The 20935-nt window shown below is 42.4% G+C and overlaps 2 protein-coding genes across 2 annotated transcripts in view; one reads left to right on the top strand and one right to left on the bottom strand.

The window, feature by feature from the left end:
* Window positions 1-8608, top strand: part of ATXN7 (ataxin 7) — a 60898-nt gene extending 52290 nt beyond the window's left edge. The window contains exons 8-12 of the mRNA XM_059480011.1: window positions 221-486; window positions 894-1092; window positions 1963-2084; window positions 2363-3305; window positions 4434-8608. Coding sequence (XP_059335994.1) covers window positions 221-486; window positions 894-1092; window positions 1963-2084; window positions 2363-3305; window positions 4434-4451 — 1548 coding nt within the window. The 3' untranslated portion in view covers window positions 4452-8608. The remainder of the gene's footprint in view (window positions 1-220; window positions 487-893; window positions 1093-1962; window positions 2085-2362; window positions 3306-4433) is intronic.
* A 4954-nt stretch (window positions 8609-13562) lies between these two features.
* Window positions 13563-19904, bottom strand: PSMD6 (proteasome 26S subunit, non-ATPase 6). Its single transcript, XM_059480056.1, has 8 exons — window positions 19669-19904; window positions 18509-18714; window positions 17850-17995; window positions 16670-16889; window positions 16460-16568; window positions 15302-15470; window positions 14025-14102; window positions 13563-13878 (listed from the first exon to the last, which is right to left on the bottom strand). Exons 1-8 carry the CDS (start codon window positions 19811-19813, stop codon window positions 13782-13784), a joined length of 1170 nt encoding a protein of 389 aa, XP_059336039.1. The 5' UTR covers window positions 19814-19904; the 3' UTR covers window positions 13563-13781.
* Between the last annotated feature and the right edge of the window lie 1031 nt (window positions 19905-20935).

The following is a 20935-nucleotide window of genomic DNA, read 5'->3' as shown; positions in this document are numbered from 1 at the left end:
CCTTTTACCAAATTGCTGGGTTAGTTGCTCTGTATCAGACAAGGACATAATCATCCACCAAGCAATTTTAAAATTTGTTTTCTAAGTCATATTTCCATTTGTTTACTAAACCAGGACTGTGATGATTTTCTCTGTTTTGGAGCTCTCTACACATGTTTTGAGTGTTTGACTTCCACAAATGTCATAGCCTGGGATTAATGATTTATTCCTGGTTCTGCAGACACATTCCTTAACCCAGCGGAGGGCTGTACAGGGTCGAAGAAAACGATTTGATGTGTTGTTAGCTGAGCACAAAAGCAAAACCAGGGAAAAGGAACTTCTTCGACATTCGGATCATCATCAGCAGATGCCCCCTCTCAGGGAACCACATCCCTCACCTACTAAAACTTCCCAGGAGCTGCACCAAAATTCTCATGGAGTTACTCTTACAGAATCAAAGCCTTTATTACCTAATAAACCCAAACCTCACCCCCCCAGTCTTCCAAGGTAAGAAAAATCTGCAGATGCAGTGGTATGAAATGAGCACTGGGAGCTTGATGAGGGAGAGATATGGATCTGTTGGATGGGGCAGTGTGTTTGCTGCAGGCCTGGTGCCTGTCTGCAATTAGCAGTTACCTGCTGAGGGTAACTCCTGGTGAGGAGGGAGTAGTAAAACTACTGTTTGGAGTAGTAAAAGCTGACTTGCAATCAGTGGAAGCAGTTGAGCAACAATTGGGCAATGCTGCTTTTCTGGGGGTACCACCATACTCTGTGCTTGCCCTTGGCAGGTTACAAGGTGGGCAACACCAGGGATCTCTTAATTTAGATTTCTTTCAGTAATAATAAGCCCTTAAAGGGTGGAATTTTTAACTGTACTAGGTTCAATAACACCTGGTTACTGCTTGCCTTGCCAGGCCTCCAGGCTGTCCAGCCCAGCACAGTGGAAATGCCCCCAGTGAGTCTCCTTCTGTCCATGAGTCCCCACACCCTCCCTTGCCTGCAGCTGAGCCAGCATCTCGGTTATCCAGTGATGAGGGAGAATGTGATGAAAAAGAAGAGCCTGTTGAAAAACTGGATTGTCATTATTCAGGTCATCATCCTCAACCAGCCGCTGTACGTTTGCAAAGTTAACCTCAGTCTGTCTCTGGCTCTAATTGTGTAAACAAGTTACTTTGGGGTTTTAGGGGTGGTTTTCTGTGAGGTGTGTGATACTTTTTTTTCTTTTTTTTTTTTCTTTTTTTTTTCCCTTCTTATATTTTGAGAAAATTATTTTGTGGCCTAGTAGGCAGTGAAGGTTTAACTAGTTACAAAATAAACATGCTAAAAAAATGTGTTCATAGCTCACTTCCCCAGTCTAAAAGAAAACAAAATGCCAGCATACTAAAGATGAAATTGCTAACTGCTCTAAAGGGCTGTGGTTTTGGAATAAGTAAACAGTGTCTTTTTGGTGCAATTTTCTTATTGGACTCCCCTGTCCACACCCACATACATTTTTTACTCAAGTTACCAACATCATGTTAAAGATAGCAGTAAGGTATTTTAATATTTAAATTTTGACAAAAGTTATTAGTATAACTAAAAGCAAATTTATTGTCCTGGATGTCAAATTATATTTTTTTCAGAAACAGACTTCTAGCTGGTAGCTGGTAGGTCCTCAGAAGCAGATGTTACATAAATATGTCTGTGTGTATAATGTTTATACATAAACAGACATACTGCTAACCTTCTCTGTTTAATCAAAGGATTTGATTAAAGTCAAATTTGACTTCTTCTATTAAGTATGGGTGTATCAGAAGACAAGAAAATTCTCAATATACCAATGCCAAAAATTTTAAATAGTTGTTGGGCCACAGACATAAAAACTCTAATTTATTTTTTGATCCTCTACTTAAACATCTAAAAGCATATGTATCATAAACAAATTGTTATTCAGAGAGCTGTCACTGAAAGCAGAAAACACCAATAAGAATCATGTCTTTTCAGTTTTGCACATTTGGTAGTCAGCAAATTGGAAGAGGTTATTACGTCTTTGACAAGCGGTGGAACCATATTCGATGTGCACTTGACTTCATGTTGGAGAAGCATCTGAATTCACAGATGTGGAAGTGAGTAGAAATGAAAGTTCTTATTCTTCTTGGTGTTTATAGAAGTACATAAACCTTGTGATTCTAGTTAAAGAAAGTAATCTTGTGTTTAGACTGAAGGTTGATGGTTTGTGCTTTGCATTTTTTGCAACAATTAACTATCAGTTTAATATAATCAGAGGCATTAATCAACCTCAAGATACAATCATTTTAAGGTAGCATTATTAGTATATATGAGTATTAGTCTGAAGAATGGTGACTATGTGAGATTTTATCTTTCTTTTTCTATTCACCTGCAGGAAAATTCCTCCAGCATCCAGTACCACAGCATCAGTCCGTGCCCCACATCGGACAAACCTGCTGCCTGCTTCTCAGCATGGGGTCAGTGCAGCAGGGTTCCTCTTGCCCACCACGGTTATGTCATCGCCAGCATTGGTGTCTCCTTCCTGTGTGTCCCTGAGCAGCAAATCAGTACCATCCCACGGGACGACGCTCAGCGCCAACCCCGCTGCTCTGGGTGCCGTGGATCCCGTCTGCAGTATGCAATCAAGACAAGTGTCTTCTTCCCCTTCAACACCTACAGTGCTTTCCTCTGTACCTTCACCTATGGCCAGCAAACCTCAGAAAATGAAATCCAGCAAATCTTTTAAACCTAAGGAATCTCCTGCTGGCAGCGGCACCTGTAACAGCACCGGCAGCGTCAGTAGCAGCGGCGGCTCAGGAAAGAAGCGTAAAAACAGTTCCGCACTGCTCGCACCTTCTCATTCCACAGAGTCCTTTAGAAAAAACTGTGTGGTTAACTCTGGGACCTCCTATCATCCCTCAGTGACAGCTTCGTCCCACAGCGTTGGCCTCAACTGTATGACTAGCAAAGCTAACTCTGTTAGCCTCAAACATGACCAATCAGGGAGGGGTCCTCCGACCGGGAGCCCTGCAGAGTCCATCAAGAGAATGAGTGTGATGATGAACAGCAGCGACTCCACGCTCTCCTTAGGGCCCTTTGTTCATCAGTCTAGTGAGCTGACTGTAAATTCACACAGCAGTTTTTCACATTCACATACTTCCCTTGACAAATTAATAGGAAAGAAAAGAAAGTGCTCACCTGGTTCAAGCAGCATCAACAGCAGCAGCAGCAAATCAAACAAAGTTGCCAAATTGACATCGGTGAACAATGTTCATGCAAAACATACTGGTGCAATCCCAGGGACGCAAGGACTGATGAACAATTCTCTGTTTCATCAGGTAGGAGATCTTGTCTCAAACTAAGCCAGCATGAAATGCCTCCTCACGTGCTTATAATTCATGTCTTCTCTTTAATAATAAATAGATAGCCAGTTCCAGATCCTGCTTGAGTAAAAGGTAGTTCTTCTTTTTGTCCAGTACTCATTTTGAGTGTTTTTATGGTGCATTTATTCAAGACATTTATAAATGCTCTAAATAAAAAAGCTATACTTTAGGAAGGAAACCTTATATGGGATATTTCAAATTCCTTAGATGCTGTTGCCTGTGAATTGCTTTCAGATAAAATTCATTCCTCTTATTTTTAAACCATAATTTTAAAAAAGAATCTTGCCAGCCTGCCATGGAACTGAGCTGTGTGCCTCAGCCTGACTCCATGTTTCTGTGTCAGGAACAAACATTCTACAAAGTGGAACATAATAATGATGCTGATAACAGAACTGTGATACTGTGATAAAATAAGCCTATTATCCCAAGATGTCATTGACTAACTTCTTAGTAATAATGAGATTAAATGTAATAAATCAGATAATAAGCCTTTTTAGTTGGTAAGGCAAATAGATATGCTATAAAGGAAGCAGATCTCATGAGTATGTAAGATCTCATTTTAAAAATTAGTTTGGGGTTTTGATTTTTTTTTGAAACAAATCTCGCTGGAAAAGTAGTGCATTCAGGATCAAAAATGCAAGAAACTTTGTTTTCTCTGCTGCTAAAAACTGAAATCACTGTACCTGGAGAGCCAGATAGTCGGTAAGAACTTTTTCAGAGTGGTTTCTTAATTTTCAGTTTCAGCCACAGAGGAAGATTTTCACCTTTTTGTGTATTTACTTAAGAAAAAAAGCCTTCAGATGGCTGAATTTATTTTTGGACTTACCTAATAATTACTGTTTCAACTATGCAATATAAGTAAAAAAGAAATATGATTTGAGTGAACTAAGAAGAAAAGCATGCTTGAAACCATTACAGCTTCAAAGAGGTTTAGCTGAGGATTTTCAAGTCTCAGAGAGACCAACCTGAGGTTATCAAGGTTGCTTTGTGCCTGAGATTTTCCCCCAAATATGCCCTTGTTAGCCACAAAATAAGTTTGTTTTCAGTGCCTGCACTGATGGTTCTCTCTTTTCTTGCCCCAAGCCAAAGGCCCGTCCCTGATAGCTGAAGGCACCAAGGTGAGAAACAAACTGGACAGTTTTCACTACAAGCAAAACCTCCATCTGGATTTCTGGACTCCAAGATGCCTTGAGTTTTCCCAACTTCCCATGGTCCTCAGGTGTGGAAATCTACTGGACTGTCACTTAAACAAGGAATTTCCCTGAAGCCATGTCTGTAGCAGTGAATATACTAGAAATGGACACTGGATGAAGTTCAGCCACATAATTGCTCTTATCAGTGTTAACAGTGGTCTGGACTGTTTGCTACAAATCTGTGAGATTTTCCTTACAGGAGTACATCATCTTGCCACTATTTGACATAGTTTGGCTGGGCAAACGAATGTTTTCTGGGGGGAAATAAACATTACTGTGGACTTATTTTTATACTGATGGTGTCTTTTGTAGGTGATAGCTAACCAGACAGACACCCTCAATGGAGAGGACCCCGTGACAAGGGGAAAAATGTGTGAGGCACAATGGAAAGAAGCCCTCAAGAAGGGAATATGGCTTTAGTGTTTTTATAGCAATGTTCCTTTAATGGAATATAAAAAATAGCACAATTCAAAATAGTCTGTTTTGCCCAGCCTTTTGCAGGTAATTTGGGATAAGAAGCTATCAGGAGTTTAAAACAAAACAAACCCAACAAAACCAGAAAAACTTGTTTGAGGCCACTGCTCAGAAAACAAGTATAAAAATGCCGTATTTGTGTGATACAAAACCTATTTTCTATTCTTTTGAATGAGATTTTATTGTGGAAGAAAAGTTAATTTTGTTCTTTAAAAATTCCAAAAAATATCAAACAGACAAAGGCAAATAACCTCTAAAACTCTATGCCCAAAGAACCTATTTATTGACTTATACTGTATACCACAGGCCTTTGTTTTTTTTTAAAGAAAAACTGTATTGATGAAATTAGGCTGGATTTGTCTTCCTCTTCCAGCAGATAAAATTAGCCCTTTTAAAAATGAGTTTTTAAAGTATTTAAATATTTTTTAACAACCATAAAAGTCAGTTTCTTTCTGCCTTGTTTGTGTAACAAGATTGTTGATGTGTGATGTCTTCTACCGCTCAGTAAGTTTGGGTTTTTTAGTCAAAATTCTGGAATAAATGCCAATTTGACAGCAGAGTTCACTGTGAAGCACTGGTTTGTGCATCACAGTCATCCCAGGCCCACCCAGGCTTTATGAGCATGGGAGGCTTTACAGTTTTGTATAACCCAGCCAATTTTTATGAAGTATTTTGTCTTGCTTCAAAACACCTCAAAAATTAATTCTGCCAAAGGGCTCATTGTATTATGGTTTGACTCATCTGGATGTTTTTGTTAAGTTTTTAAACATCAGGTAAAGGCTCAAAACTGGCTAAACTTTTATTAAGGGGGCAAAGCAAAGGAAGATGAAATCCTAACGAAGAAGATTTTTATTTTCTGCCTTAAAGGGGCATCAGCTATTGCTGAGAAGAGACAATCTGAGCCTGTCCAGCTGTTCACGTAGCCCAGCCTTCTCCCCGTTGTGGTGGCAAGTAGTAAGTACATCAGGGAATCCAAAGCCACTCTGAGTAGCAGTTGCTTAGTTGTTTACCTAACAATGCTTTCAGTTTCTCCTGAACTTCCTATGAAATCATTGTTATACAGCAAAACAACAAGAAGCCTCTATGCAGACACTTTAGCTTTGAATTGATACAAAAGATCACACTGAGAAAGCAATGTACTAGAGACTCTTATTATGCAAACTTTAAAAAAAAAAAGTAGACAACTTTTCAGGAACAAAAGGATTTGTATTTAATAGGATGCCCTGTTGAAAGGATTGTTAGAACTGCAATTGGTTTAATGTAAAAGGAACCAAAGTGAAATGCTTCAAAAAGAAATCCAAGTGTATTAAATCCTGCACGTTTGGAGAGAAATCCATGCTCTGATGAAAGTCCCTGGGGCAGAGCTTCTACTTCAGGATAGCATCAGTCACAAGTGCAATTTGACTCTTGGTAGAAACAAAGGTAAAGGAAACAGAAATTTGACAAGATTGGGCGCTGGCAAGTTTGTGATTGAACTGTCCTCTGGTTTTTAAGGTTCTGTTGATCTGAAAGCAAAATGGCAAATTTGTGCTCCTTCAGTAGCATGCAGATGTGTACAAAGTGAATTCCTGATGGCTGCTCCTCCAGAGCCAGTGGGTGCAGCCACCTGCACCCCATGGGCTTGAGCCACTGGAGCAAAGAGTCCGAGCATAAATTCTGCCTGCCCTAGACCTGCTCTAAATATTATGTTTTAGATCTTGGTTGTAAGCAGAACACTGTTCCTGAAGCTTTTATTGTCACATAGTTCTTACTGTAAATAATTAAGGAAGCTTAAAATTAATTTCTCCTTGCAAAATTGAATTTGCAGTGGCTGGGTTGTTTCTAGACAGATTTTGGTATTAATTTAAGAGATACAGTTTTTATAGTCTTTCCAACTTCTCGTTATGACTCCTGCAGTTTTCTTAACCTAAAAAATTGCTGCAATGATGAACAAAGAATTATACAAGAAAAAAAACATACTTTTGTATCTTTATTTTGGAATTTCTTGTTCTATTATAAATATTGAAGTATCCCTATTTCAGAAGACATATTTTGTTAATTGATTGTACATATTTAAATATGTATTTTTGCACAGGTCTTTTTTTCTTATATCCAGTTTTGGTACAATTGAGATCATCTAGTATTTATTTATTAATTAATTAAAAAAAAAAAAAAGCAAATACCTTTTTATAATTTGAAGTGGTTCACTGCCAAGCCAATAGTTAACATGCCTACTTTGCAATGTAAGGGATGCCTCCGTTTTGTGAAAGCTGTGTCCCTTTTCCTTGTCCTGGGAGTGGGTGGATCCACGCCGAGGATGCCGAGCCCGGAGCCCTTGTGGTTGGTGTGGCATTGATTGCTTCTCAGTTGCCTGACTCCCAGCAGATCCATAGCTAAGTGACACACTGCTTCTCTTTTTTTAGTGTTCGTGTGCGTGTGTGTGCGTGCGCATCCGTGTGGGTCTCATGTGGTTTCAAACTAACGGAAAAACTGAAAGTGCCTGATATAACTAGTTTTAAGCTTGGACTGTTTAGACAGCTTCTCCTTAAAAGACTTGAATGTTCAGTTGAAATTTTGGAGCTTGCTTTTTCCACCTATATATAATATATATGTGTGTGTGTATATATATACACACACATGCATATATCTATATATCTGAAATTAATGAGATGGGTTGATAAAAGAAAGCAAATTATACTGGTAGCTTTTGTAAAATCTTTTAATTTGAATACCTTCTGTTGGAACAATCCCATTGATAACTCATATTTAGTATAATGCCAAGGGTTTGAAATATGGTTTTAACCAGCAGTTTATTTAACTGTCTCACTTTGGGAAGGGGGGGGAGCAATATTCATTAGTCAAATAATTTAGAAAATGTTCCAAATTGTTGGTATTCCAAAACAAAGAAAAAACCCCTAGTAAGTACCTCTTAAACCATGAAAAAATAAAGATGTGATTTCCAAATGACATTTCTAAGGCAGTTGTCTTCCTGTAAGAGTTCTCTTGCCAAGGAATCTCTCGTCTTTTACTCATTCTGTCCTGGAGGAGGGAATTGGGCTTAGAAAGATTCTTAAATGTTTCACTGTTCAGCAGAAAATAATCATTTTTACCTTTTGTGCGAGATATTTTATGTTTTAAAGATAATTTTGAAATGAGCACTACATAATGTCAATGTGAATGTAGGCCTCGGAAGCATCTTGCTCGGTGTTGAGCCTGGTTCTAAAAGCAATCTCCTGTGTAAAATGTGTGAATAGTTTGATAATTTGTATACATAATCAAGAGCATCTGATCAGCTGAACTCTGTGTTGGCTGCTGTATAGTACATGAACAAATGTCATGGGATAGAAAAATTACTTTGGATATTTAAAAGAAAAATAAATATATAGTCTATTTGTTTTGTAACAAGTTTCTGTAAATAAAATAATTTATACTATTTATAAGAAAAAGTTGTGCTTTGCTTCATGAAAAAGATTAGTTTGTTGAACAAACATGTTACTAAACAAGGCAATAAAATTAGGACTTTTCAATAAATGAGGTTGGTTGCATGGAATATATTATATGTTTCTGCTTCATTATAAAATCCTTCGCTATTAAAGGAAAACATTATCTGTATTGGTGCCTATGTGAACTAATTTCAGAGAATTGGATGTGGTCAAATTCTCTCACTGTCCCTCAGCATCGTGAGTCAGCCCGGTAGGTTTGGAGCTTCCCATCCTACAGGGGGCTGGTACCTGGCTTTGAGCAGTGCCTGTGTCACCTCTGCAGCATTTTCCTTCTGTGCAAAGGACCTTCTGTTACTTAAGGTTCACACTTCATATTATTTTCTAATCAGAATAATGAGCAGCAGCCTCTACAGCCCCAGATGTGGTTATGTTGAGTCGTCGTGTTTCCTGGATTTTTTTTCCTCCTAAAAAAGTGTCTTCTGTGTTTTCACAGTTGGAAGTTCCAGTGTGTGGATTCAGCAGGTTAAGCACTCCTGCAGAGCTTTACTCTGCACGTGACTCGGGACCTGTCGTGGGCGATTTCGGAGCAGTTTGTAAAACCAGTAAAGCTCTTGTTACTGGGACAGGACTTCAGTGTGACATCTGTGGCAAAGCTTCCTTTATTCTGTCTCTATTTTGTTTTGGTTTTGTTTTTTTTCCCCTCTTAAAACAAGCTTTTCTTAATATTTAGAATAAATGCTGCAAGGTACCAACAGGCAAGTTTTGCTTTATCTTATAAAAAGCACCTCTAGTAGTTCTATGTTTACTTTGTGCTACTAAGTATTTTAATTTTCCTTTTTTTGTCTTGCCTTCTTGCAAATCCTTTTCCTTCCCAGTATCAATTTTTACCACCTGTGCCATCCTGTACGAGCTGCTGGGGCTGCAGCTGGTTCTGCAGAGCTGTACCAGTGACCACAGCCCAGAGCGTGTGGGAGTGCAGAGCTCTGAGCTTGGCATCGTGTTCAGGCAGGTTCGTGACTGACTGCTCCAACACTGAAGGAATAACTCTGCATTTTACCGCATTTCATACAGGGTTCAGTGTCCTCTAAAACTGGCAAGGTTAATGAAGGGAAAAAAGGTGCATTCATCCTGTGTAACCCTGAGCTCTCGGAGCTCTGTGGAATTGGAGCGTTCTCCCTCTCCCCTTTTTTGCTGCATTTGGTGCAGTGCAGTGCAGGGAGCCCTGACCCTGGGGCAGAGCAGTACTGCTCCTTGGCTGCTCTCTCCTGGTGACTCCACTCACTGAAGGAGTTAGTGATGAAAAATGGTTCTGACCAGGTGCTGAAGTGGAACTCAGTAAGCACAGATGTCCCTGAACCGGCTGGAAAAGCTTCCCTCCATCAGTGACTGCCTCACAGGAAAATACTCCTGTTTATATTTGGGACAGTAACTTGGTGATGTAGGAAACTGCCAATGCGTGCAATGAAACCCCAGGGTCAGAGGTTCCCTGTCTGTAGGGTTTGCGTATCTGTACATCTTGTCAGTGCCCTTTGCATTTAGTATCAAAGCTGGGGAGCTGTGTCCCGGGAGCCCGAGGTTGTTTGGCTCTCCCTGGCGGAGCAGCGTTGGGCTCAAAGGCTGCAGCCGGTCCCTGCTGTGCTCGCAGCTCGGGATCGGGGTGCGGGGTGCGGGCTTGGCCGGCTGCCCTCAGGCTCCGCCAAGGCCGGAGCGCCGCTCCGTGGGCAGCCTTGTTTACACCGACTACCAAAACAACCCAGAGCAGGGCTTGCCCTGGCTTTTTAAAATGCAAATTCTTGTTGCTGCATTATTATCACGTTCTGCTGCAACAAATAATCAAGCGCATGTGGCTTGTAGGATCCACCGTGGGACTTTTTATTTTGACTGGATGCTTTTTTCAGTGCGTTGGCTCAGAGCTGTGTTAGCCGCTGGATTTGTTCCTAGCAAGCAGCATGGGAGCTTTGTCATGGAAAAGTGGCATATGCTTGGGGTTTTTCTGACCCAACAAACTTTGAAAACCTTTAAGGAACTTGTTCAAACTAACGTGGATTGAAACTTTATTGCCAAGGAGGAAATACAGCCTGAGAAATGCAGTTAAATAGCTTTGTCCAAGCCTATGAGAAATAGCTGGTGTTGATATTTGTGCCCAAATTGATGCAAAAGAGTTTTTTTCAGCATCAGCAGGGACTGTGTTGCTGCTTGGGTTTGGTGGTCTCTGACAATGCTGAGAGTTTTTTGTTGTCCATTTTGCAGTTTAGGTCCCTTCACCTGAGTCCTTTCCTGTCCATGACGGGTGACTTTTCCTAAAGCCAGTGCCCTGTCCCTGGCCTGCAAGGCTGGACCTTGAGTTCTGGAGCCTGGTGTTCAGCGAGAGAAGCACCAGAGGTGTTGGCAGGTGAGCCAGAAACTGCACAGAAATGACATTTCAACTGTTTTGTAGCACAGTTTTACTAACAAATCCTAAACCACCCCATCTCCTGCCCTTCCCACCTGCTCTCCCACCATTGAATTGCAAAGAGAAGTTCAAGCTGAGGTTTGAAATCTCTGTCTGGTTCTGGCTACCTTGTAGAGAGGGTCAAGTCAGCCTTGCAAAGCGAAATTGGAGAATGGCATTAGCTCAAGGAACTGCCCAAGCTTAAATTACAAGAGAGAATGTACAACTTTGGCATGTGGACTATAAATCCATGGAAAGGTGTCAAAAGCAAGGCATGAAGGCCTGTGTCTGGAGTGCTGCTCACAATCAGAGTTAAATAAAGGGAAATTATGAGATCAGATAAACAGAATATAACACTAACATGATCACGGGACAGTAAAAATTAACTTGAAATTACTTCAGGAAGTAAAAATTCTAATGCTTCTGATTTGACATAGAGATGGAAGAAGGCATTTTAAAACAACAGAATAGACAAAATTATGCCCTTGATCTCCTCAAGGTCTGACCACCCTGGACCCCTCAGCATTCCCTCTTTGGAAAAGGTGTATATCAGATTACTTCTCTTTTTGTTCCAGGAGAACAGTGTGAACTGCCATGCTGGCTAAACTGTGTGTCTCCAGCTGTGGGCTTCAGGAGGTGCTGCCTTTCACCTTTCCCAGGATTTTATCCCACCACTATTTGGCATGGCTTACAGGCTGAACTGCTGCACAAAGCCTTGAAAGGTTCAGCTAAAATTGCTGTGACTCTTTCCTGCCAGGCCATGGCACAAAAATCTCTGTCCAGAAGATCTCCAGGCTCTCCCTGGATCCTCTTTTACACAATGTAGGCTGGCACCAGGAAATGTGCAGGCAATTGGGATCTTTAAAGGGGGGGTCTTTGCTGTAGTAGGATTGTGTACTTCTGTTTGGAACATTATTTTTCACCCACCTGAGCAGAGAACACCAGATTCTGAAGTGCTTGGCTCCCACAGGATGATGGCCACAGTTAAGATAAAATGATTGATAGCTCTGCAAGTATCTTAGAGCACTAAAACTCTTTAGCAATGCTTTTATTTTCCACAGAGTAGGGATTTCTATTTTTTTTCTGCTGCTCTTACCTACACTAAGAAAGCAGCAAGATTTCTCTGGAACACATGAAGCCTCTTTTAGCCTGATTTTTCTTGAGTGGGTTTCTATTCCCTTTAATTTACAGTTAAAAGAAATATATGGCAATACATATGCTGAATGGAAACTTTGATGCAGTTAATTAAGGTCACTTCATGTATAAATATGCTGGAAAGGTAAATTTATTTATGCACCAAATAGAAATTCCTCAAGTCAGTGAAGGCATGAAGACAGTATGGTTTTCTGACAGGCTTCACACCTGCACCTATGGAAGGTGGAGATATTTCCAAAAGTCAGACTGATTAAAGCCTTCCTAGCTAGCTCTACTTATCTGGCATGGAACAAATGGAGAAAAACAAGAGAGCTTATTGCAGGTCTGAAAAGTCTGAATATTGGCTTTTATCAATTAAAACTTAATAGGAAATGGTATCTGTGTGAACACAGGAAACACAGACTCAGAGCTGAACACATGGTAAACTAGAGTTCTTGTTTATAACTCTGAAGAAAGATCAGAATTTTTTTCTAATTAGTACTATCTGAAATGTAAATCTTTAAACTCTGGCTAAATAGCTGCTTCTTGGAGGGGGAAACAACCAAAACAGCATCCAGTAAGTAGTAAAATACCCCAAAATCATGAGGTTGTATTTTGGGTTTCAGAAAAGTTCATCAGAGAATAGAAATGCCCCCACAGCACCAAGGGTTCCAACCTCAGGCAGGCAGCAGCAATTCCAGGACAGGAGACCTCTGGGACCTTGCAATGGGAGGGCTGGGCAGGGGAAATTGCAAGTCCTGTCTGTGACACAGTAGCTTCCAAATGCTAGGATTGCTCTTTGGTACACCTACCTGCTGGGGTTCCTTCCAGCACTGAAGCTGCAATGCACACAGGCTGTAAATGTTCCAAATGCAGTGGCATCAAAAGCTCACAGAACTCACAGGACTTCTTTGGGAGGAGGGAGAAAACCCCTCAAGGCAGGCCAGCAGGGTAAGCAGCTGCTGCTGGAGGCAGGTACCATGTGTCATCAGCATGGCAGCAGCCTAGTGACACATTCATTCCTCAGCAGCTGGGAGGAAAGGAACTGTAACCCCTGCAGAACCTGATCAGCTCTGCCAGACTGCAGCAGGCCTTTCCACAGCTCCCACCATCACTGACATCTGCAGATCTAACTCAGGCAGTAATTACAAATGTAATGCTTTGCTCACATGCTGGCTTCCTTTTCAACAGCTTGCAAAAGAATAGTTTAAAGAGAGAGGCTACTTCTGTTCCAGCTGTTCCTAAAGTTTTAGTCCTGCAGTTTCTGTGGCTGTATCATTGCTTCACCCCAATCACTTTCATCCTTATTCCTTCTCCCTTAAGCTGTAATCCCGTCATTGCAAGACTCCCTCCTGTCTGGACAGGGTGCACTCTTCACTACAATTTTTAGCCACTTTACTATTATGGAACTGATTGTTTTCACCCCTGATTCCAATATGAAAGTCTTAAAACAGCAAGCATAAAGTGGCCATGAGCTCTCTGTGTTCACAGGCTGTGAACCTGCTTTGCTGTTCAACATGAACACTGGATATACAGGCAAGGAAAGGAACAAAGTCTGTTACAAGAGATCACCAACGGTATCATACATTTAATAAATGAACTGGGTTCCATACACCAGAACAGAACAGTGTGTACATAATGAAATGGAAAGTAAAAACACTACCTTTCTTGCTAGTTATTTTTTTCCCTACAGTATACCAAGTTATGCAATATATTTATAGGTTACTTCCAAAACGTTTTAAACATCTAAATTTTGCATTCCCTTGCATTAAAAAAATTACATATTAATTACTCGGGAAAGTTTCTGAATTCTGTTTAGCAGCAAATCTCCTTTCTTGATGGTTTCTTGGTACTGCCAATTCTTGCTATCAGGCCTAGGAATCATGGGGGAAAAAAACAGGGGGTTAGAACTGAGAACATGATTTATACCAAAGCATTAAACATTTCTATAGTAAATGTCATCAGAATATATAGAATTCAACTGGTCTGTTAAAAACAACCTCCAGGAATTGTCACATACCTGTTTGTTTCTACAATCTCATTTACTTTATCTATTTTGCAGTGCAATCTCCCAGCTGCAATAAATCTTGAAAGCTCCCTAAATAAAGAAAAAAAGTTAGTTAAATCCTGTTTCACCAGGGACTTGTAGACCTAAGAGCACTGAAACTGCTGTTATACCACACTGTATTTCTGAAGCAACAGCCTATGGATCTTCATCAGGTATCTTATGCATCCTCATCTTATTAAGGCTTGCACACTGCACCCAAAAATAATCATTTTAGTGACCTGAACACAAAACCTCTTAGTTCTTCTCCTCAGGCCAAAGTGTTGCAGTTGAGTTAGTGAAACTTATCACTGAGCTTTGTATCAACTACTCTTCAAATCCAAAGGCAGCAGTAAAGCAGAGTGGCTATTTGGAATTTATCCTGAGGTAAATATCTTTAAGCCAGTCAATTAATTAGAAAAGTATCTCAATAATGTTTAATTTTTAAAAAATTTATTATTATTGTTTTGTTTAATCAAACAATTGGCAACACAGGTGGTCTATACAACTGATGGTAGAAGAAAATATTCCTGTGTTCAACAGTAAGGTAAGTTACAACTCATAATAAATTACAGGAAACATAAGCATTAGTATGATTTTAAAAAAATTACTTTTGAATTAAATGGTATTTGGTTTCTCTTGAAACACTAATTTCTGAATATTTCAAGCACTTTCATATTTCTGTAAGTTTTCTTTTCTAGAAAATCTGAAACCTCTCTGAAACAAGAATAACTCTTGTGAAGGCATTTGAAAATAATGTGCTTCATGTACACAGAGTAAAAGTCAGTTTCTTACTTCACTCACCACTTAGTTCTTACCATGATCTAAATCTGTTGGTTTTATTCTAGAAAATAATTTCAAATTGGAACTGCAGAGTATGCTTAATTTAAGTGAAAAACATCAGATCCTGTCCACATAACAGAAACCAAGGAAAATGAGAGAAGGAGACTGGCAGAGTACAAAAAATGTGCAGATCCCCAAAGCTGGAACAGCTCAGTTTTTGCATAACTGTGAACGAAGCTGTCTAAAATCTAAAGTTCCATAGCATGTTGAGGTCAATAAATACAGCAATATAAAAAAAATATTATTATAATTAATATAAAATACCAGCTTCTCACACTCTTCCATAGAAACGTACCTTGGCATATTTAGAATACAAGCGAACAAAGATTTTTACTTGCAATGAGATCACCAAAAATATTTAAAAGGTATAAAGGGAGATGTCTATGAACTGGGAAAGGCCAAGAACTTACTGATCTATGAATTCTACACTGACTCCAAAGGCCTCTGCCATGTACCCTAGCGTCAGGGAGCGGTAGGACTCGAGGAGCTGGCTGTAGGCGTGGATCCGCATTTCCCGCACGTAGTATCGGTAGTGGGGTGCAAACAGCCAGTCTTTCTTCATCTCCTGCTCTACAATAGCTGAGAAGAGAAAGAAAGAAGCAAAATAAATAAAAAACGTCAGTAACTTCTAAGAAATGTCATATATCAGTTATGTAAATAAAAGACACGGCACCAGTTATTAAGTGCGACCATAACTATGTTGTATTCTTGCACTCCTCAGGATATGAAAGGGATTCTGCACTAAGAGAAGTAAATTCATGTAATCTGTATCAGTTCTGCAACCAGGAGTGTAAGAACATGCAAACAATATTGTGGCAGAGCTAATGGGAGCCTGTAAAAATGCACAGCATCCTTCTTTCAGGGGAGAGAGCACCTCTCTGAAGGCAAGAGCTGGACCGGCTGCCTGCAGAGCTGGGTAACAAGCAGAACCTGGTATGTAACTCCTTCAAGAAACATTGTTACCCACACCTGTATAAGGACACAACATTAATTTTCTGCTACTAGCTCTTAAATTAGTTACAAGGATTTCCAGGCACTGAAGTGACCTTTTTTCCTTCTCAGCATCGGTTCTCAGCTTGGGATGAGGCTGGCAATAGGAAGATGCTGCCCTTTAACTCAGTCTCATCAGGCCTAGTTTTCCACAAAATCAAGGGCTCTTCCTTTATTTTTCTAAATATCTCATTTTCTTGTATTCTCTCACAGAAGAAAAACAAGCAGTCTGAGAACTGGCAAGAATGAGGGTTTTCTGAAGAGCTTTTCTTTGCTGTCCCCCTTTTACACAGAAAGCTTTCAAATCTTTCCTGATCTGGCTCTTCAGGTAAGATGCTGTTTCATAGCCATTTTCAAAGTGCTTTTTCACCTAATGAGATGTGACCTTTCACAAGGCTAGTTGGATGAGAAATTTGTCTTTCTTTGTTTGAAAAATCAAAGCAGAAAATTTTAGATTACTGTTAAAAAAATCTCTACAGGTAATTTTTTCTGTACATAGCTCTAGTTTTAGACTGTAGCTACTCCACAAAAGTTGTGTATGATCTGAAACAGTGCTGAGGGACAGAACCCAGCCTTACCTAGGGACTGGAAAAAGGCTGCATAACGACATTCATAGAGAGAGAACAGGTACTGCCGTACAGCTGGCAAACTGTGCAAGGCTTCCAGGATCTCTGCTCCTTTAATCACCTGCAACAAACACACATCTTTAACCACCATCCCCTTCAGCCTCCAGATGAACAGGTTAAGGCTCTGTCAGTTTGCAGCAGGGCTCCACATGCTCCCCTTACCTTCTCCCTCAGGTCAGGCCTGTCCAGGGCAATCATGCTGACATAGACAGTGTATGTTACAAAGGTTTTGTAATCCATCAGTTCATAGGAGGTAAATGTGGAAACTGTATCAAGGAACAGCTCTGCTGCTTGTTTGAAGTCCCGAATGGCTACACAGTAAAGGCCCTGGTACACCTTGAGACGGTTTCTTCTGTCCCAGTCTCCTCCTTCTTCTATTAGACTTAAAACAGAACAAAGAATATTTACTTATGTAAATGTGTCATGTAATAAGTTATATGAAACAAATACAAATCAACTGATACCATGAGATTAGAGAGGTGATAACTTGGTTTATGTTAGAGCTTGCTGAAACAGCCCAGGCTTTGTACACCTGTTGGTGTTGGAAAGTGGCTTCCTTGGGACAGGAGAGGCCAGAGGCTTTTCCACAGTGCAAGTTTTAGCTGAAAGGAAAAGTTTACAGCCTCTTCAGCTGTGACAAGAGTCTCTGTGAAAGTATAGGTAAATATTACTGTCAGCCTGGACTGTGGCAACAGATTTCCACTGCCTTTGCTGCTAAAATCAAAGCTGCAGCACAGAAAAAAAGATTCAGGTTGCCTCTTTTTAAGGATTGCACAAAACCGATGTGGCTGTAAGAAGGGCAGGGATGAGACAAAACTGCTGAGAAGGCAACACAAAATATCCCTGCCCAAGGAACAAGGGAAGTGGGAACCTCCTCTGCCTTGGTGTCTCATGGCAGCAGCAGAAAGAATGGAACCACAGCTTTCTACAGGAACTGCTGAGGTTCAAAACATTGGGAGCACAGAGACACTGAAGCTACCAGTGGCACCAAAACACACCATAGCACTCTTGCTTTGAGAGGAAAAGCTCCCTCTTTACACAGCCAGCTGGGTGCCACTGGGAGCAGCCACACCGCAAGAAGGAGTGGGAGCTGGGCTGCAAATACAAATGAGCCAGCTGCTAGAAAACACATACCACAAAATCTTAAACCTTTCTCTTGCCCCCATAAAAAAAATCCAGGAGCAGGAAGTCCTCTAAAACAAAGTAACACCCACCCATCACTCTGACTGCCTCACACAACCAGTCCCAGTCATTTCTGCACAAAAAAGTATTTATCTTCCATTCCTTCTTTTACAGCTTGTTTCCAAAATGCTTTAGTGCACTCAGACAACCCCAGCAGTACCTTTTTGCCTTTTCAATGTTCCTAGTGATGAGGTCATTGTCCATGTAAAACAAGCCAATCCTGAGCAGATAGAACACGATATCCAGGCGATGTCCCAAGGCCACAGTTTTGTCGTAAGTCTTGCGGAATGCAGTCAGAGCTCCCTCCTGGCAAAACACAATTTGCTACTGTAAGAATGTTAAAAGCACCCAGAACATTCACAAAATACCTGTTGTAAGAACATGTATTGTCTCCCACTGGTAGTTGTAATTTCGACATTATGCATTCGGAATAATCTTAATGTATCCAAGTTTAAATCAAGTTAGAAAAGCTGTTCCTTATGTATCTTTTAAAGCAAAAGAGTATGAAAATCTACTCTGTAACTTGAAATTCAGCTGCACAATCTAAATAGCTTGGAAAAGTCTAAAGGTGTAAGGAAAGTAAATAAAGGTGTCTGCAAACTTTTCTCATTGTCAAGAAAAAAGTTTTCTTTCAAGGACTGTTTTGTTTCTAGATAATTTATATTTCAGTAAGACTCTCCCCTACCTGCCAGTCACGTGTGACCTGTGCCATAGAGAAAATGCTCTGCAAGTCCCCCAGTGCTCACTGGGACCTGCCCAGCCAGCAGGGTTCCCATGCAGTGTTTTCTAGGAGTCCATAAAGCCTCTGCTGTCACCAACCTTGTCCCCAATCCTGCACAGGTACTCAGCCTTGGCCATCATTGCATCCCGGATTTCGCTCTCCCCCAGGATCTTTTCTGCATCCTCTAATTCGTTGTCAAGACGTTTCAGCTCCTCCTCATTGGCTTTCTTCATTTTGTTCAGCAGATCCGTGTCCATCTGCCACTCCAGAGACTTGCACAGGGCTTCGTAGTATGGAGCCATGTCTGAAAGAGAGGCAGGAAGGGTTCTGCTGTTCACTGCTGCAACGAGAGTGTGTTTGTTCCTAAAAGGACAACGGGACTGTCAACACCAGAGATGTCCCTTCTGTGACCAGGTACCTGCTGAACCCAGACACAGCACAGCCCCTGCTTCTGCAGGCCTTCCTTTCACTGACCTCATCTGCACTTTCTGTACCTTGCACTGGGGTGGCCTCACTTCTACTTCTGGGGGCAGTTTTGGGCACCACAATACCAGAAAGACATTAAACTGTTAAAAGGCATCCAAAGGAGGGACATGAAGATGATGAAGGGTCTGGGAGGGGTGTATAAGGAGAAGCTGAGGGAATTTGGTGTGTTCAGCCTAGAGGAGACTGAGGGGAGATCTCAAAGTTGTCTAAAACTTCCTCATGAGACCAAGTGGAGGGTCAGGAGCTGATCTCAGCTTTCTGGAAAGCCCTGACAGGAGCTGAGTAAACAGCATGGAGCTGTGTCAAGGGAGGTTTCAGCTGGATATCAGGAGAAGGTTCTTGCCCCAGAGGGTGGTCGGGCACTGAACAGGCTCCCCAGGGCAGAGCTCATGGAGCCCTTGGACAATGCCCTCACGCAGAGCGGAGCATCCTGTGCGGGACCAGGAGTTGGACTTTGATGATCCTTGTGGGTCCCTTCCAGCTCAGGACGTTCTGTGACTCTCTCTATCCCGCTGTGAGCACAGCAGCCCGCGGAGCTCAGCTCCAGCTCTGGCAGTCCCAGAAGATGGAAGAGCGCTCGGAGCTGGGGACGGGGCCCTCGGGCTGCCCCGGGGGAGTCACAGCGATGCCGAACTGAGGGGGAACGTGTACACAACCGGACCGACGAGCACGGGCGGTCACACGGACACACGGTGGGAGCCGGGCCGGCGGGTAGACAGACAGACAGACAAACCCACACACACACACACAGCCTCCCCCGGGCCCCACTCACTGTGCAGCCGCACCGCCGCCATCAGCTCGTCGCGCGCGGCGGGGTCGGGCGCGCGGGGCCGCAGGCTGAGCAGGAAGCGGAGCTGGGCGATGCGGAGGTCGGGGTTCTTGGGCAGCCCCTCCTCCTCCAGGTTCTCCAGCGGCATGGCGGCGGCGGGACGGGGGCCGCGGGGCCGGGGCTCGGCAGGACGGGCAGCGCTGGGCAGCGGGAGGCGGCGCGGCCCAGTGACTCAGCCGCGACCGGCGGAAGCGGCCCCGGGCTTCCGCCGCGAGGCGCCCCCTGGCGGCGCGGAGGACCCCGGCGGCGGGAGGAGAGCGGCGGCCCCTGGCGGAGAGCGGCGGGACGGGCCTGGTACGGACACGGCGACATGGGGACACAAACAAACACAGAGAGCGACATGGGGACACAACTAAACACAGAAACGGCCTCTAAATCACAGTCACAGCCACAGGTTACCCAGGGAAAGTGGCTGCCCCACCCCTGGAAGTGTCCAAAGCCAGGCTGGAAGGGGCTCCTGGTGTAGTGGAAGGTGTTCCTTTGCACGGCAAGGGTTAGAACTGGGTGATCTTCAAAATGCCCTTCCAACCAAAACCATTCTGTGATCCTGGAGCACATGGTGCAGGGCTGTGTTCAGGTAATTCTGGAATGTTTCCAGTGAGGGAGACTCCGCAGCCCCTCTGGACAATCTGTTCCTGTGTGCAGTCACTGCACAGGAAAGTTTTTCCTCATTTTCAGGTGGAACCTCCCGTGCATCACTTGGTGCCCGTTGTCTCTTGTCCTCTTGCTTGGCAGCACTGAGCAGAGCCTGGCTCATCTTCCTGGCATCCTCCCTGCAGACACTGGCAGACGTTGATGAGGAGCCCTCTCAGTTGTCTCTCCTCAAGGCTGAACAGGCCTAGGAAGGGCCTGAGGGTGTTTGAGCACAGGGGAAGGACACAGACCTCAAAGGGGAATTTTCACAGGAAAAAGTGGGTTTGTAGCCTTTGTAGTTTCAGAAAGGAGTTCAAATGTGTTACACCAAAGCTTGTGGCTCAGAACAAGTAGAAGGTAAATAATGGGGGCCCTAAACAGCCCTAGTTTCAGCTGTAGTTCATCCAGGATGGTGTGGAAGTCGTGTCTGACTCTGGCCTGCGTTCATCTACTTCTCATTTTGCTTTTCTTGACGTCTCTCCATCTGTTTATTAAATATCTTTGAATTTGTCTTTCCTGACCTCACACAGCAAACACTGCTGGTGCTGGAGCATGTTCCCTCCATCAAGTGGAGATG

This window comes from Ammospiza nelsoni, chromosome 11, assembly GCF_027579445.1.
Source record: "Ammospiza nelsoni isolate bAmmNel1 chromosome 11, bAmmNel1.pri, whole genome shotgun sequence".
In the NCBI taxonomy this organism is placed as follows: domain Eukaryota; kingdom Metazoa; phylum Chordata; class Aves; order Passeriformes; family Passerellidae; genus Ammospiza; species Ammospiza nelsoni.
The sequence above is the reverse complement of the archived record's forward strand: the minus strand, read 5'-3'. Positions and strand labels throughout refer to the sequence as shown.